The sequence below is a fragment of the Pecten maximus genome, chromosome 1, assembly GCF_902652985.1.
Source record: "Pecten maximus chromosome 1, xPecMax1.1, whole genome shotgun sequence".
Classification (NCBI taxonomy): Eukaryota; Metazoa; Mollusca; class Bivalvia; order Pectinida; family Pectinidae; genus Pecten; species Pecten maximus.
Window position 1 is genome coordinate 21,506,128 of NC_047015.1, and position 16,193 is coordinate 21,522,320.

The following is a 16,193-nucleotide window of genomic DNA, read 5'->3' on the forward strand; positions in this document are numbered from 1 at the left end:
TCCAACATTAATGCAATTGATCTGGCATACAGAGAGTTATATGTCCCCTTTACAAGTTTAAAAAGGAACTTAACATACAAAAATGAACAGCGTTAATACAGATACAGTTAAATATTTAGTGAACTAGGAAATAGACAAGTTTTTATGTAATTTGTTACCTAGATTAGAAAGCCTATGTTTGAGTTGCTTCCCTTAGATTAGTAGTTAATTAACCCGTTTAAGGTTAACGGCCTTCATTCGTTGTCAACGTAAATTATAACTAAACGGTAGCACCTGAAAGTTAGTTGTTATATGTAGCACACGTTCCGTGGGACCAGTGATCAGTGTGTGTGAAATGTTACGTGTGAATGTGCCGGCGATAGTATGGAAGATAGATGAAACTTCATAGAATTAGATTGAACCTTTGGGAGGATAAATAAATATAAGTAAATTTATATCCTGCGTTGAATTATATTTATCGCACCACAGCCACCCCAAAAAGAACTTTCACGTCCCGTGTTTATGGAGAGCGGATGTTACAAATAGATGTAGTAGTTACCATCGACATCAGCAGTAGGATTTGTTGGATTGTACCCGAAGTCGGCGGCCGTATCCTCTCCTTTAACATGAGCCAGGGCCCAGACCCGAATGACGCTTTCGGTTACTTTGTCCTTCAATGACGTCACACTATCAGTCAAAATGTTGAATTCAGTGACCTAGAAAAGAACGAGAAAACCAAGTATGTAACTAGCCTATGTCACTCAAAATAGATATCCAATATTAAGTGTACTGATGAGTAGAACATAATACATGTACACATGCTCTAAATCTAAGGGTACTTGTGTAAGTTGGCCCTTATGTTGCACTGTGTCATAATTATTTGCCTTTTTTTAAAGCCCATCTACAGAATAATCATTGAAACAATGAACAGAGCAGCACACCAAACAAACCTACCTTGCTTTTATGTTTTATAATAGTCTTTATATTTGTATCCAGCAATTCGAAGTCTTGTTTTGAGAAACATATTCCAAACAGCAATGGTGCACGAGTTTCTAGGGCGTCTTCCTCTCTATCAAATAAAATCCAAATGTGCGGAAACTCACATAGATCGCATGCCTTATTAATAAAATAACAGCAAAGCGAGCGTGGCTCACATAGATATACCGCCTCCTCATCAATAAAATAAACATCTCTTATAGATATACGCCGCCTCCTTATTAAAGAAATAAACGGCTCACTTAGATACACCCCACCCCCTTATCAATAAAGTAAAAGCGCGGCCCACATAGCCATACCCCAAATTCCTCATCAATGAAATTAATTTGTCTTGGATATCTTAATATTCTCTTGTACAACTTCGAACTTTACTTATATCTGATGATAACCAATATCTAATCAGATTGATGATGTGATGTAATATACTGATATACTGGTGCCTTTCACAATTGTCAATGTCCGCCATTGCCTAATTAGTTTTAGAAAGACTTGAGGCTAAGCTGATTTAGTGTTTCTTGCCATACGTTCATGTACATAAGTTTATCACGGATGGGCGCCATAAGGACCGACGTACGGACTCACACATATATTACTATACGATGTTTAACCAACTTCTTTACTAACTTTGAGTATAATCACCAGGAAACTTATTAACGATGAAACACTTACCATTACAACAGAGGGACCTGAACAGTTAGTAAACAACCGTTAGCGTTACTACATAACGTTAATACGTAATGTTGCCTGCGCCAATGCAGCCAATTATAATCACTATTATTATTACGTGATATTGTTAAAAGTAAACAGGAACGCCCTTTTCAAGTACCGACATAGCCGTCAGCTATGCCATCATCATGTCTTAAGCTTTCGTATTATAAATTTACTAATTTATACTAAAAAAAAGATACCGGCTTCAATTTTACTCCCCTTGCTGGAAAAATTCTCATTAATGTAAAATTAATATCCTACATGATTATTTTTAGAACAGGTAAAAATCTTACTTCAGGCAGTATCCAATCAGGTCAGCTGCCATGCCCGATCCACGTACCAATAGAACAGGAATGTCTTTCTGAACAGCTTCAGCCACATGTCTGATTGTGGCAAGGTCGCCCTCCACCACGATGACAAGTGTTGGTATTTTCATTTCTGATGGAATCGGGAAGAAATATATGGAAGGAAATTTTATAGATCATATTTCAACTATTAACATTATGCTTGTTTCTATGTTACAAAGTCGTGTACATGTATATTACTTGTTTATATTTCCGATTCATCCATACATCCATCCAAATATATCTTCATATAAGTAGTTATATGGAATGAAAAGCCATTCTTATTGTAATTACGCAGACATGGTCGTTTATACTTACTAAATTCTCTGCCTGCGTTTTCATTTAATTTCAGTGACGTCACCATTGTTTTCGATATCTTCTCCTCTAAGAACAACATTGTGTCATGTACTCCATGAAAACCTATCTTCTTCACTTCATCAGACAACTGATTAAACTGGTCTGGTAAGCCTCTTTCATTTGACAACACAGTCAGACATTTTTCTTCCTATACAATAAAACAAACATTGAACATTTAATTCAGGAAGTTGCTGTATATTAGTATATTTTCTAGGTTTGGGGTGATGGAATATAATTACATTTACTCCAATGACAATATGCTCTTACTCTACTCTCAACGGTCTTTGGTTTTTTATCGAATTCACCATGCTTGTATTTACGGTGATGATGTTAAATTACACAACTTATAGTAGTTATAATAGGGATCAATGAGATCAGTCTGAATGTGAGTAATATTCAAAGACTTACAGTTTACTTCCCTTTTTTAAATATAAAATTTTTTTTTTTTTTTTGTTATGCATTGATATATTTCCTATAAAAGCGAACATCAAACATATAGTAACCGGTGAGAAATACCCCTCTCACATTTACTTGCATTTTGTAAGGCCGACAAATTTCAACCTCCGCGCCTTCCCAATTGGTTTGTCTAATATCGTCTCTATAGCAATCTTTAAAAATACATGAATAAATGATGTGTATCACACTGCAGGTGATCGTCATCTTTAAAACAGGAATCTTTGCTATATATAACGTCTAAGGACATTGAAGGCTTCTACTTTAATGCAACCATGTATTCCTGTACGCCCGTCCTCATATAACCCTACCTGTGGAAGTCTAAAAACAGCCGACTTTATATGATTACGAATATTGATGTCCCCTAGACACCCGATATAGCCCTAACTGTTGATGTCCCCGAGATACCCGCCTTTTTTATCATGGCTGATGATTCACTCGTCTTCATATGACACTGGATGTCCTAACCACAATCCTCATTTGACCTTGGATGTTAATGTCCACTAGAAATCCGTCCTCATATAATCCTGTCTGTTGATGGCAGCCCCATAACACCCGCCCTTATTTGACCCTGGATGGATGTCCCCTAGACATACCCCTTTAGTTAATCCTGATTGTTGGTTGATGCTCCGATAGATACCTGACCTGTCCTTATATCGCCGTTCCTTCTGGTTTCAGTGTCAATTTCAACAAATTTTAACTCAAGAAAAAAAAAGAACCAAACAACATAGCCTATATAAGTTCTCCCCTAGATGTAACAACTAGTATATGAATAAATATATGTATGCATAAAATATAATGGGATTTAATTAGAAAATTAAGCATAAAGCATAAACCGATCAAACATGAAATAAGTGTTCGATAATATTGACAATATTTGACAATTCTGCTGGTTCAGCTATATACATCCTCGTACATCCTTACTGTGATTCCTATCAAGCAAAATGTTTCATTGATGTCTTCAGCTTTTGCCTTTTCCAACAAAATAGAATGGACGTCTTGAGGCCTTGTATCTCCATTTGGATTGGAACTTCTTGGTTTGCTGCATACCATTGTAATGTATTCACGTCTGGACTCCATGGCAATTTTAGTGACAGTGAGCCAGTCTTGTCCATGTTGTGTACATTCGCATATCACCCAGGGCTCTAATGGAAAGTCATTGAATATAAAAATGCTAAAATACTTAAATACTTTTTTCTTCCAGATAGCAATTAACAATTTACATTTGTTGAAAAATCCTTTGTTAAATAGTAATGGAAATCAGCTCTTTCGGTACCATTTGGCATTTTTTAATGTGAAATAATATCACAGAATGTGGACATAAGTATTCAACAGCTTTTTGAATACCAGCTCATGTATATTGTACGTAATTATCCTTCGTATACAGGTCGATTTACATGTAACTTGCCGATTTTTAGACATGTGCTGCCATCCATTACTTTTTATCTGATTAACATATTTGAAATTTAGAATATTTCTCTATCAAGACACGTTATAAAGTGTGTAAACGTGTAAGTATATAGTAGGCTGTGTTATACAAACACATTACGGTCCAGTGACATCATATCATGTTTGGACACTAGCAAGTAGCAACGAGGTAAATACTTTATAATACATAGATCAAAATAAAATAATTCCAGGTAAATTTTTCATTTAATCGTGATACATATGTAATGCATTTTTAAAATTTCAATAAAATTAAATGGTCTTATTGACTTGTAAAATACCTCCAAAAGCCTCGAGAGTGTCGACAAGGGCCTCCTTGAACTTATCTCTTGGCCATGGATTTGGAATGAATCTTATAGAATCTCCCACTAGAAAGGCAGCCAGGGTTGGGGGCCGATTGTCGCTCGTCATGGCGACAGTAAATATCACCGATTGATTAAACTCTGAAATGTTCACATATTTGTTAGAAACATATTTTATCAACATTATCTAATTGAAAAGCTTCCTTTTGATAATAGCTTAAATCTTAATCTGCAAATGAAATTTAAAAGTTCAAATTGAATTTTTTATGCAAAAAAGTTTAGGCTGGCATATCGATCATATTGATAATTTTATCATTCTCTGGTTACAATAATGTCATATTAAAATCAATTTGATTGCCTGCCAGTGATAAACCTTTAAAGGATACAACATTTCCTAACCTCACATAACACTAGAAATAATTATTCGACCATTAAACAGCTTGAATCTGAAACAAAGAAACACACTTTCATTAAGAGGAAAGTCCCATATTTATTCAATATTATTATATACCTGTTATTCTTATAGCATACACTATATCAAATAATGACAACGGAAGCAAGGTCTTTGTTCATTCTGAACCCTTTTTAAAACCGAGTAGAAATCATTCAATATTTTTTCTGATATGATAAGAATGTTCAATGCATAACAGCATTTGTGATACGAATGTATACAATATTGGTTATCACGGGAAGCCTAAAGCATTCGAATCAGTCGTAAGTGATTACCTAGGATCCAAACGTCATTTTCTACTGATACAGCCCTGCAGGTAGGGCATGAATTGTACCTGCTGCCCCCATTACATGATCGTAAGAGGCGACTAAACTTGGGATCTTATCTTTTCTCTTCTTTCTGAACAACTTTCTTCTTCCTAATGTCTCCCTTGACAATGCCTCACTTTTGGCCTTTATTTGAGCGTTCGCCCCTGTGAGGAAGGCTTTGGGTTCTGTCCCCCTGGTCGGGACATACCAGAGTCTTTAAAAATGGTAGTTGCTCCTCCTGCTTAGCGCTCAGGAAATAAGGAGTGGGACGACTGGTTCGCCCGTTGTCAGTATAATGTGACCGGGTGGGGTGTGCTGCTGGGTGTCTTCGGCAGTATACTTCAGTGAGGTAGCACTCTAAATCGGCAAAAGATCCGGCCTATCACAAGGAGACTTAACACGAACATACCGCAGCCTCCCAAAACACACATACGCACTCGCTACACGCATACATTTCGCACGCACGGGAGGCCGTCCTTAAATGACCTTAGCTCTTAATAGGACGTTCAACAAAATAAACCATAAACCATTCTACTGATAAATACATTGGCTTACAGAATATAAGCAGTGACAAGGTATATACAATAACAAACGTTGTATCTAAATAATCAGATGACAAAGAATGTTTGTAGATGCAACTTTTGTCTCGTGCACAAATGTCTTATTTTCCATCGCCATTTCTAAAATCCTTATCATTTTAGACTACTTCCACATGTTAATTAGAGAGGTTTTTTATTATTATTATTACTCCGATTAAATGTCTCATCAAAACTTAGACAGCTAGGGTTTGATTATCTGATCAGATATCTCCTCCAAATAAGACGGTCATGGTCATATTCCCTATTACGGGAATCCTCCAAACTTGACGGTCAGGGTCATATTCCCTATTACGGGAATCCTCCAAACTTGACGGTCAGGGTCATATTCCCTAATACGGGAATCCTCCAAACTTGACGGTCAGGGTCATATTCCCTATTACGGGAATCCTCCAAACTTGACGGCTAGGGTTTGACTATCCGATCAGATATCTCTTCCAAACTAGACGGCCAGTGTACGATTCTCTTATTAGTTCTGAACTCGGTATGCCTTTGTTATCCTGTCACGTATAATACCTGACTGACAGTGTACCACCTCTTTTAGTTAGACCCGTACAATATTTGTATCGTTCTGAAAAAATCTTATGTCAATATAAACTGATTATTTAAACTTAAGGAGTGATTTAAACAAAACCACCTGTCATGTATGGTCTATTCAAGTTTAAAACTAGTCGGAACTAGTCGAATCAGTCTGTATCGAACAAGGGACTCTATATTCTCCACAGGCTCAAGTGCTAAAAGATTTTTTATAGATATGAAAAATGAAACATAATTATAGATGGAATTCTTTTATCCTGAAAAATTTAAGATAAAGTACCTTTTCCCTGCAGTACTGACTTGTCTCTTTGTTTTAGCGTGTATGTACAGTGAGTATGATAATTCTACCACTGGAAAATAAATTATGATGTGTCATTAGACACTAACTAATCCTGACTCCGTCCACATCGGCGTTTTTAAAGAGAACGTTTCAATGGCGCAGTGATAGTTGGCCCTATATTCTGACATGATCATTGTTGAAGTCGTAAAGAAGATAACTTTATGACTCTAAAATATACAACACAGACATATGGACAACAATGTGTTTTACAGGTAACTACAACAAAAGAACATTGTAAATATTACATGATAAACAATTCAAAAACAATATCTAAATCGTTTCACGTCTCAGTTATTGGAAAACAGTAGAAACGAGAAACAGATAGCGACTAAACCAGTCACTCTACATAGGCAGTATTCCCAGAAAATGCAGGGAGCTCGATGTCCCAATAGTTTGTCCCGTCTTTTCGTCCCTTGCAAGTTTGCTCTTTCGTTACGAGCTCATTCGCTGTATGTTGCTAAGATGTGATTTATTTGTAACTCCGCTCCCCTATCCATTCCTATCCTCTCCCACCCAAAACACTTGTCAAGCTTTTGAACGTTGGCAGTTATAAACAAATAGACAACCATCTAGTACCTTCAACATAACAGTGATAGAAGCAATGCAAACAAATATATCCAATGGAAATAATATGACATCAACAGTTAACTTCAAATTAGATATGAAAAAGTATTTAGATGTATACAGTCGTCATAAAAAGCCACTATTCTCAATACTACGATGGCCGATATCGGACGGACAAAACAGTGTTACTAGTAGTACGTTTTTGTCAACGAAAAATGTACGTACATATTGTGTGTCAAAAATATCTACTGCTAGTAGTAGATAAATTTGTACACAAAAAGTGTACGTACAAATCCTGTGTCAAAAACCTGTTACTAGTAACACATTTTTGACACAAAATTTGTACGTACATATTTTGTGTACAAATTTATCTACTACTATAGCAGTAGATATTTTTGACACACAATATGTACGTACATTTTTCGTTGACAAAAACGTACTACTAGTAACACTGTTTTGCCCGTCCGATATCGGCCATCGTACAATACGCCTGTAAAATTATCCGAAAAAAGCAGATCTTGATTGAAAGAAACAAGTCAATGTTATATAACCAGAAATGTATTAATACTGATACAGACATTAACAAAGTATATGTACTTACAATGTATTTCTAATCAATGTTCTTTCTTTAAGTACAGAGTGAATACTTCAGGATTTGTGGTAGTTCATTCATTCTTGTATATATTCGATAGAAGTGCAGTCGACGTACATGCTGTACAGTCGCGTGGTTTTGTTAGTAACACATGATATATACCTGTTCAGCTATGTTTTCTGCTTAACTACATTCTGACGGTCACATGATTCTTAGAAGACTTTGCAAACGTTTGCATGTTATGCAAAATCAAAGCTTTAGTCCATAAATCACAACAAGTCTATGCACGTTTGTGTACCACTGAGATATCGTGTATAGTAGTCACACTCAGATTGAAAACGGGTATTTCCGGTTTGTTTTCTCGGAAGACGCTACTGAACAACCACATACGTAGTTCAGAAATCAGACGGCGGGTAATGAGTATGTACTTGGATTTACCTCAATGGATTCCAGTGACCTTGAATGTATTCAAGAACATTCATGAGAATAAACGTGGTAGTCCTGAACCCCAGCATGGTACGGACCAAATATCGGATAGCTAGGTATCTTGGTTGTCGAGGGAAGTCATTAAAATAATTTAGTCTATTTTACCCCTGTGACCGTGAATGTAGCATTAAACAAGCATGGCAGCTTTTCACCCCGGCGTGCTACAGGGCTCAATATTAGATATCTGAGCCTCTTGGTTATAGAGAATACGTTTACATAAAGAGTGGACGGTGGTCCTGAAGTTTTTCTGGCTGAGCCTGTTGTCTGATTCTTTTAACAATGCTGTATTTGCATGCATAAATATTTGTATGTATTACATATGTATGGTTAATTAAATATTTTGGAATTAAATTAAAACGATTTTAGCACTCGCTACACGCATACATTTCGCACGCACGGGAGGCCGTCCTTAAATGACCTTAGCTCTTAATAGGACGTTCAACAAAATAAACCATAAACCATTCTACTGATAAATACATTGGCTTACAGAATATAAGCAGTGACAAGGTATATACAATAACAAACGTTGTATCTAAATAATCAGATGACAAAGAATGTTTGTAGATGCAACTTTTGTCTCGTGCACAAATGTCTTATTTTCCATCGCCATTTCTAAAATCCTTATCATTTTAGACTACTTCCACATGTTAATTAGAGAGGTTTTTTATTATTATTATTACTCCGATTAAATGTCTCATCAAAACTTAGACAGCTAGGGTTTGATTATCTGATCAGATATCTCCTCCAAATAAGACGGTCAGGGTCATATTCCCTATTACGGGAATCCTCCAAACTTGACGGCTAGGGTTTGACTATCCGATCAGATATCTCTTCCAAACTAGACGGCCAGTGTACGATTCTCTTATTAGTTCTGAACTCGGTATGCCTTTGTTATCCTGTCACGTATAATACCTGACTGACAGTGTACCACCTCTTTTAGTTAGACCCGTACAATATTTGTATCGTTCTGAAAAAATCTTATGTCAATATAAACTGATTATTTAAACTAAAGGAGTGATTTAAACAAAACCACCTGTCATGTATGGTCTATTCAAGTTTAAAACTAGTCGGAACTAGTCGAATCAGTCTGTATCGAACAAGGGACTCTATATTCTCCACAGGCTCAAGTACTAAAAGATTTTTTATAGATATGAAAAATGAAACATAATTATAGATGGAATTCTTTTATCCTGAAAAATTTATGATAAAGTACCTTTTCCCTGCAGTACTGACTTGTCTCTTTGTTTTAGCGTGTATGTACAGTGAGTATGATAATTCTACCACTGGAAAATAAATTATGATGTGTCATTAAACACTAACTAATCCTGACTCCGTCCACATCGGCGTTTTTAAAGAGAACGTTTCAATGGCGCAGTGATAGTTGGCCCTATATTCTGACATGATCATTGTTGAAGTCGTAAGGAAGATAACTTTATGACTCTAAAATATACAACACAGACATATGGGCAACAATGTGTTTTACAGGTAACTACAACAAAAGAACATTGTAAATATTACATGATAAACTATTCAAAAACAGTATCTAAATCGTTTCACGTCTCAGTTATTGGAAAACAGTTGAAATGAGAAACAGATAGCGACTAAACCAGTCACTCTACATAGGCAGTATGCCCAGAAAATGCAGGGAGCTCGGTGTCCCAATAGTTTGTCCCGTCTTTTCGTCCCTTGCAAGTTTGCTCTTTCGTTACGAGCTCATTCGCTGTATATTGCTAAGATGTGATTTATTTGTAACTCCGCTCCCCTATCCATTCCTATCCTCTCCCACCCAAAACACTTGTCAAGCTTTTGAACGTTGGCAGTTATAAACAAATAGACAACCATCTAGTACTTTCAACATAACAGTGATAGAAGCAATGCAAACAAATATATTCAATGGAAATAATATGACAACAACAGTTAACTTCAAATTAGATATGAAAGAGTATTTAGATATATACAGTCGTCATAAAAAGCCACTATTCTCAATACGCCTGTAAAATCGTGTGTTTATCATCTTCGCTAGCCAAGGCTTCTGATTACGTTTCACTACACGAACCCTTGGCGGATATAGGCGTCAGTTCGTGTAGTGTAACGTAATCAGAAGCCTTGGCTAGCGAAGATGTATGTTTATATGCATATCTACAAATCAAGCATACACATGATTTACACAGGTAATTGCTAAACAACCACACCTATAACCCATAGACCATAAAGAAAATATACACATATAAACCGTTTACCAATAACGGCGTTGATCAGATTACTGTTGTGAACACTCCCGACAAGATACATGTATATGTAAACTGATTGAAGACTTATATGACAATATTCCCGACGTCATTTTGCTGAATTCATCAGCTACTGATACTCATATGTTAAAAAAATACAAGAAGAATTCCTACCATTATATAATCATTTATTAATCATCCTGGTTTTTAAAGTATCACTAGGTATGACTAGGGTCTTTAATGTATAAATTCTCCCTACTTTTCCATATAAAATCCCCCTACTTTTCCATATAAATTCTCCCTACTTTTTCATATAAATTCTGCCTACTTTTCCATATCAGTTCTCCCTACATTTCCATATAAATTCTGCCTACTTTCCCCTATGAATTCTCCTGACTTTCACACATAAATTCTCCCTACATTTCCATATAAATTCTGCCTACTTTCCCCTATGAATTCTCCTGACTTTCACACATAAATTCTCCCTTATTTTCTCATATAAATTCTCGTAACCTTCTGATCAATTTTCCCAATTTTAACCATTTATTTGTAAATGCTAGCGGATTATATATTGTTAGGCCATATCAATATCTGACAGGACCCGGTATTCTCCAATTAACAGCCCGTCAACCCATGGTAAACATGAATGAATCATTAATAGTTTCAATACCCAGTATCCCACTATACACCTGGATCTCCATCCCACTATAACAATTTATTTCTAGATGTATAATTAAACAGTATAATGATTTTGAAATTGAAGCAATTGGTATCCAAAACAATTTAATTCAATCAAGCAGATGACAAAGTAAATAACCGCTTTTGACCTTATCATTCAGCAAAAGCGAGTGAATACTGTAAACTACCTTTGTTAATCATAATCACTTCTCAGAAAAACTATCAATTAAATGCGTAATATGGAAAAGTGAGAGTACATGGCATTGTATGGTATTGGAACATCGAACAAGAAATCTTTCTTAACAACAATCGTCTACACGTTCCAAGTCACATTAACCAATATACCAACGATCTGTCCCTACGCAAAGGTTTAAGCATTGAACTGTTGCCAAATGGTAGTATACAGTCGATATGAATACAATTTAGGTGACAGATAAATAGAATGTCGCCTGTTAGTTATCGTCAAATTGTTAACATTTGTATATTTTCTGACTGTTTAAAATCGAAACCGTTTTTCTGCGCATTGATATACGGTTACGGTGATGCGGCGTTGAACGGGCGTTGCGTAGGACAGATTCGATTCCTCGAAAACACTTATGTTTCTATCGACTGGAATTATATTTTTTTCATAAGAATATCAGTTCCTAAATTCTAAATGAAAATGACAGTAGGTGAAAACGATTCCAAGGATATTTCCAACCGGTGACATCAGTGTCGCTAACTTGAACTTAGCAGACGATTTTCAACTTCACAGGGGCTCGATTTTGTAAGGTAGGCCGTTGACATCAGTGGGTAGCCACAAAACTAAAACCCAATATACATACACAACCGGAAACATTTTCAGCATAGCCGTCTAATTTTGTTTTGGCCCCGGATATGACGCGACAGGTGGCGTTCTGGTCAAGATGAAGTATGTGATTGGTCAATGTAGCGGTCAATGCAAAATGCAGATATACAGTTAAAAACGAAACAAAGTTTAAGGGACCTCACGGTAAACCAATATTTATTTTGTATTTTTTATCATATTATTGGGTATATCTTTTAAAAAATAACTTTCTGAACAATAACCATTCGAATTCGATGATGTAGGCCTATGTACATAAAAACATCAATTATCAATTATTAAAAGGTTATCAAACAATCTGAATATGCAAAAATTTTGTGACATATACCATAAACGCATGCGCAAAACAAACTAAAACACATGGAAACAAAAATGGCTTCCAATGTGAATCGACTGCGGTTGAAAACGATAACAGCTTCCGCAATGAAGAGAATAATAGGAAAATGGATCAAACACAATCCTAGAATTAAACTTGGGAAGCAGTACAATAGACTGTAACAGTTCAAACATGAAAACAGCAGTAATACGGACGCCGCTCGTATTCTGCTTGATTGTTTGATAGTAGGTCATGACAATCTCGGTAATATTTACACAAACTCGATAAGATTTCCACAAACTCTGTAATAGTTCCACAAACTCGGTAATATTTATACAGTTTGTACCAGTACATCGCTACTGTCACTATACTATATGAACAATGTTTACACTTATTTACACATAAATATGTGTGCCGTAATATATACAGAACGTGTTATTTAACATTTAAACCACTGTATAATATCGTTATCCAACTAACACAGATGGAATATATATATCGCCTTGTAAACTATCGTGTGTTTGTGTTGCCACGATTTCAAAACAGTCACGTAATGATTTAAAAATAATTTCCGCGCTAAATTTTAAAGGGGGATTCCCAACTAAATCGAGTGGTCAAGCTGGACATGGGGATTGACTGTGAACATTGGGACAGCACAGAAACATAACTGGAAAGGAACAAAACGCGTACATTCAGGTGAAAATTGCAACGTTTTTACCGTGATGTCCCTTTTAAATTGAATGCAAGCTGAATAAGTGGATGCATCTATTCAAATGACACATTTGCAGTCTTATTATCACCAAAAATGATTCAAACTGATACAATTTTGTTATCCGTGCTGAAACTGTGCATTTATTAATTACAATGTAGTTCGTTAACTTATTTCACCAGTAGTTTTACATTATAACCACCAGCATTAAAACTATGCCGTTTATCTTTTTTAAAGATATTTCTTGTTTATTATCTTTTTATTATAGCTACTTGACTTTTAATGTTGTCGTATCTTGCATTTTTGAAAATTCGTAAACGAGCCCCTGTTAGTGTGACGACATTGACAATTTGATAATTTCGTATAGATCAAGAATGACGCTTATAGTAATTTCGTGTTGACTACATTTGTTTTATGATTATAAAATCATACTCTCATAACTTGTGACGTTGAGGCTTCTGTAAATAAATGCTGGCATCCGAAAGCTCACTAGGCCAAACGTAACTGGTGGCATTGTTTAACCTACAACACCTGGAACTGTATTCCTACACTGACGAATCCGGAATCAGTGTAATTTGTAGTTGTCACGAAGTCGTGACATTTGTATATGTATACTATGTGACTTCTTTGGTTTGTGATTGTAAAACTGAAGGGGTAATTTTTTTAGTGATAGGTTATTTACGGTAATTCAGTATTGAGCCTAGACTGAGTGTGGAATAGATGTATTACAAGAGATATTACGGTATTTTATGGGGTTTAACTATAATACAGCATGGCCTGTTTACTCAGTTCTGATTGGCCTATGCTCAGAGTGTCAACCAATCGGAGCACGCCTTGCTCTGGGTTGGGTGAAGCACATGGAGAAAATGGCGAGGGACGGACGGCCACATTTTGGGCCATAGAAAATACGCATTATGATGAGATAAAAGGGAGTTCAGGACGTTCCCAGGGGTGAGTCCAAACCTGTAAAACTTGTATTTTCCATTGGTATTAATTGTATAAGCTGTCAAGTCCATATTTTTGTGTATTTTTACATAACATGACTTGGTGAAACAGCGGTGTAAAATTCACGTGAGGAAATCTATGGAATTGTGTTTTGAAGTAATATAATGACCACTGTGTGGCAATAGGAATAAATGTTAGCTCTAGAAACTGTTTATATAGCTAGACAAGATAGGTTAGAAGTTATTTTTGTAATATAAGTTGTAAAAGTAAGTTACGGTATTGATTGCAGATTTTGCCGAACTGCGGTATTGTTTGGTCACGGCACAGTAGTGAGAAATGTTATTGTTTGTTTTATATAGTTCAATTGATATGACCAGACTACAGTATGGGCTCGGGCTGAGTGAGTAGCCCGGACGCCTGGATATGGGTGCCATGTTTCCGTCCGGCGACAGGTAGTGTTCCGGAGGAGTGCCCACATGTGATGTCCTCGTCGCCCGTTTGTATGACCCACGGCTTTTCCTAGGACAGCTAATTCCAGCTTCGGGATGATCGTCGTTGCATACCAAACACGATACGGCCCAAGACAGGTGTTGTGGAGAGCACAGGATCGTGACAACCCAGTAGAACTCTGTTACATGTACAGTAATGTTAGTGCCGAACTATGAACAGTATGTGTGTACAAGTGTACCGGAAGTGATGGTGTTGCCGAACTGTTTCTATGTTTACATTATCAGCTGATTATTGTCTTTGTAGTGTTTGTACTGGTTAAAGTACTTGGATCATCTAGGATTAACTGTATTATCAATTAACATTCACAGTAATAACTAAGTGATTAATTTGGAGAGAAACATCCAGTGGTATAGGATATTTCGGTGATATTTGGTATTTGAATATACTCTGGATAGATTTTTGAGTATGAGAAAATTATCCTAGTCCTATATGTATTATGAAGTGTCGAGTGTGTGAGGGATCCCGTAGTATGATGAGAATTAGGGTTATTTGTTGTGATAGGTAGTACTTATATTGTATGTTATGTCATTATTTGTTCTTGTGTAAATAAATTGTTAAGTTTACATATTTGCTTTTAGTTATCTGTTGGTAGCTTCCAGGTCTGTAAAGGTATTGGCCCTCGGGTTCGTGACAGTAGTATATAGTCTCATGAATACAATTTGGTTTACTACCGACATATAGACAACCCAGAATATAAGTATAAGTAGTTAACACCCAAATTTGTTGTTTTGGGGGAAATTTGGGTTTCAAACTCCTGGGGTAAAAACTTGCGCTTACCTGTATGATTCAGTACATTCCTTTAAGTTGATCAGATTTAAAGTATTTTGTGTTCTCGGATTTCGTCATCAGCTTTCAGTCAGCTTATCTTTTTAACCGTTGGCATAATGTACTCAATCGTGGTGCTAGGCACGTGTTGTTTTAGTTTACCGCGTGTGTAGATGGTGGAACAATGGTGTCAGAGCCTGTTACATACTATCAGAAACAAATAGTCCACACGTAGGGCATGGACTGATTTATCGCCAATGCGATCTTCTTTGTCCGCGATCCTGAGACGGTTCGACGTACCCATCTGTCGATAAGGATGTCGTCTGGGTCGAAGCGATAGTTGATAATTCATACAGTTGCAATGTTCGACATAAGTTTCAGTCAGTGAGTTGCTTTGGTTTTTCTTCTGTCCATCAATTTTAACATTCAGTCGTTGTAACAGTTCATTAGCTCAAGCTTTGCCTGGTACACACCATAGCCACACAAACAGAGACAATGGGTCGAGATCGTTTGATAGCAAACTTCTGGTCTTTTTTTTTAAGAGGACAAATGTTATGACAATATTTGCTTTTTTAACATTGAGATAGAAGCTATGATTGGCAGATATCCATACCCTTAGTCTGCCTTATGTAAGAATACTAAAAAGTATAGGATTGTGTTTTTATTCTTGATGTCTCTTGGACATCCATCGTCATACCACCAAGGCTGTAGGATGCGAAAACCCGTAAAACTAAGTAAG

The 16,193-nt window shown here is 36.3% G+C and overlaps 1 protein-coding gene and 1 long non-coding RNA gene across 2 annotated transcripts in view; one reads left to right on the plus strand and one right to left on the minus strand.

Annotated features, from left to right (window-relative positions):
* The window catches only part of LOC117333981 (transient receptor potential cation channel subfamily M member 6-like), a 29,869-nt gene extending 25,149 nt beyond the window's left edge, over nt 1-4,720 (minus strand). The window contains exons 1-6 of the mRNA XM_033893435.1: nt 4,565-4,720; nt 3,762-3,982; nt 2,346-2,532; nt 1,977-2,121; nt 934-1,048; nt 539-695 (exon numbers count right to left, since the gene is read on the minus strand). Coding sequence (XP_033749326.1) covers nt 539-695; nt 934-1,048; nt 1,977-2,121; nt 2,346-2,532; nt 3,762-3,982; nt 4,565-4,694 — 955 coding nt within the window. The 5' untranslated portion in view covers nt 4,695-4,720. The remainder of the gene's footprint in view (nt 1-538; nt 696-933; nt 1,049-1,976; nt 2,122-2,345; nt 2,533-3,761; nt 3,983-4,564) is intronic.
* A 9,204-nt stretch (nt 4,721-13,924) lies between these two features.
* On the plus strand, nt 13,925-15,252 carry LOC117327586. Its single transcript, XR_004532688.1, has 2 exons — nt 13,925-14,185; nt 14,539-15,252. It is a non-coding gene; the product is annotated as an uncharacterized LOC117327586 (long non-coding RNA).
* The last annotated feature ends 941 nt before the right edge of the window (nt 15,253-16,193 follow it).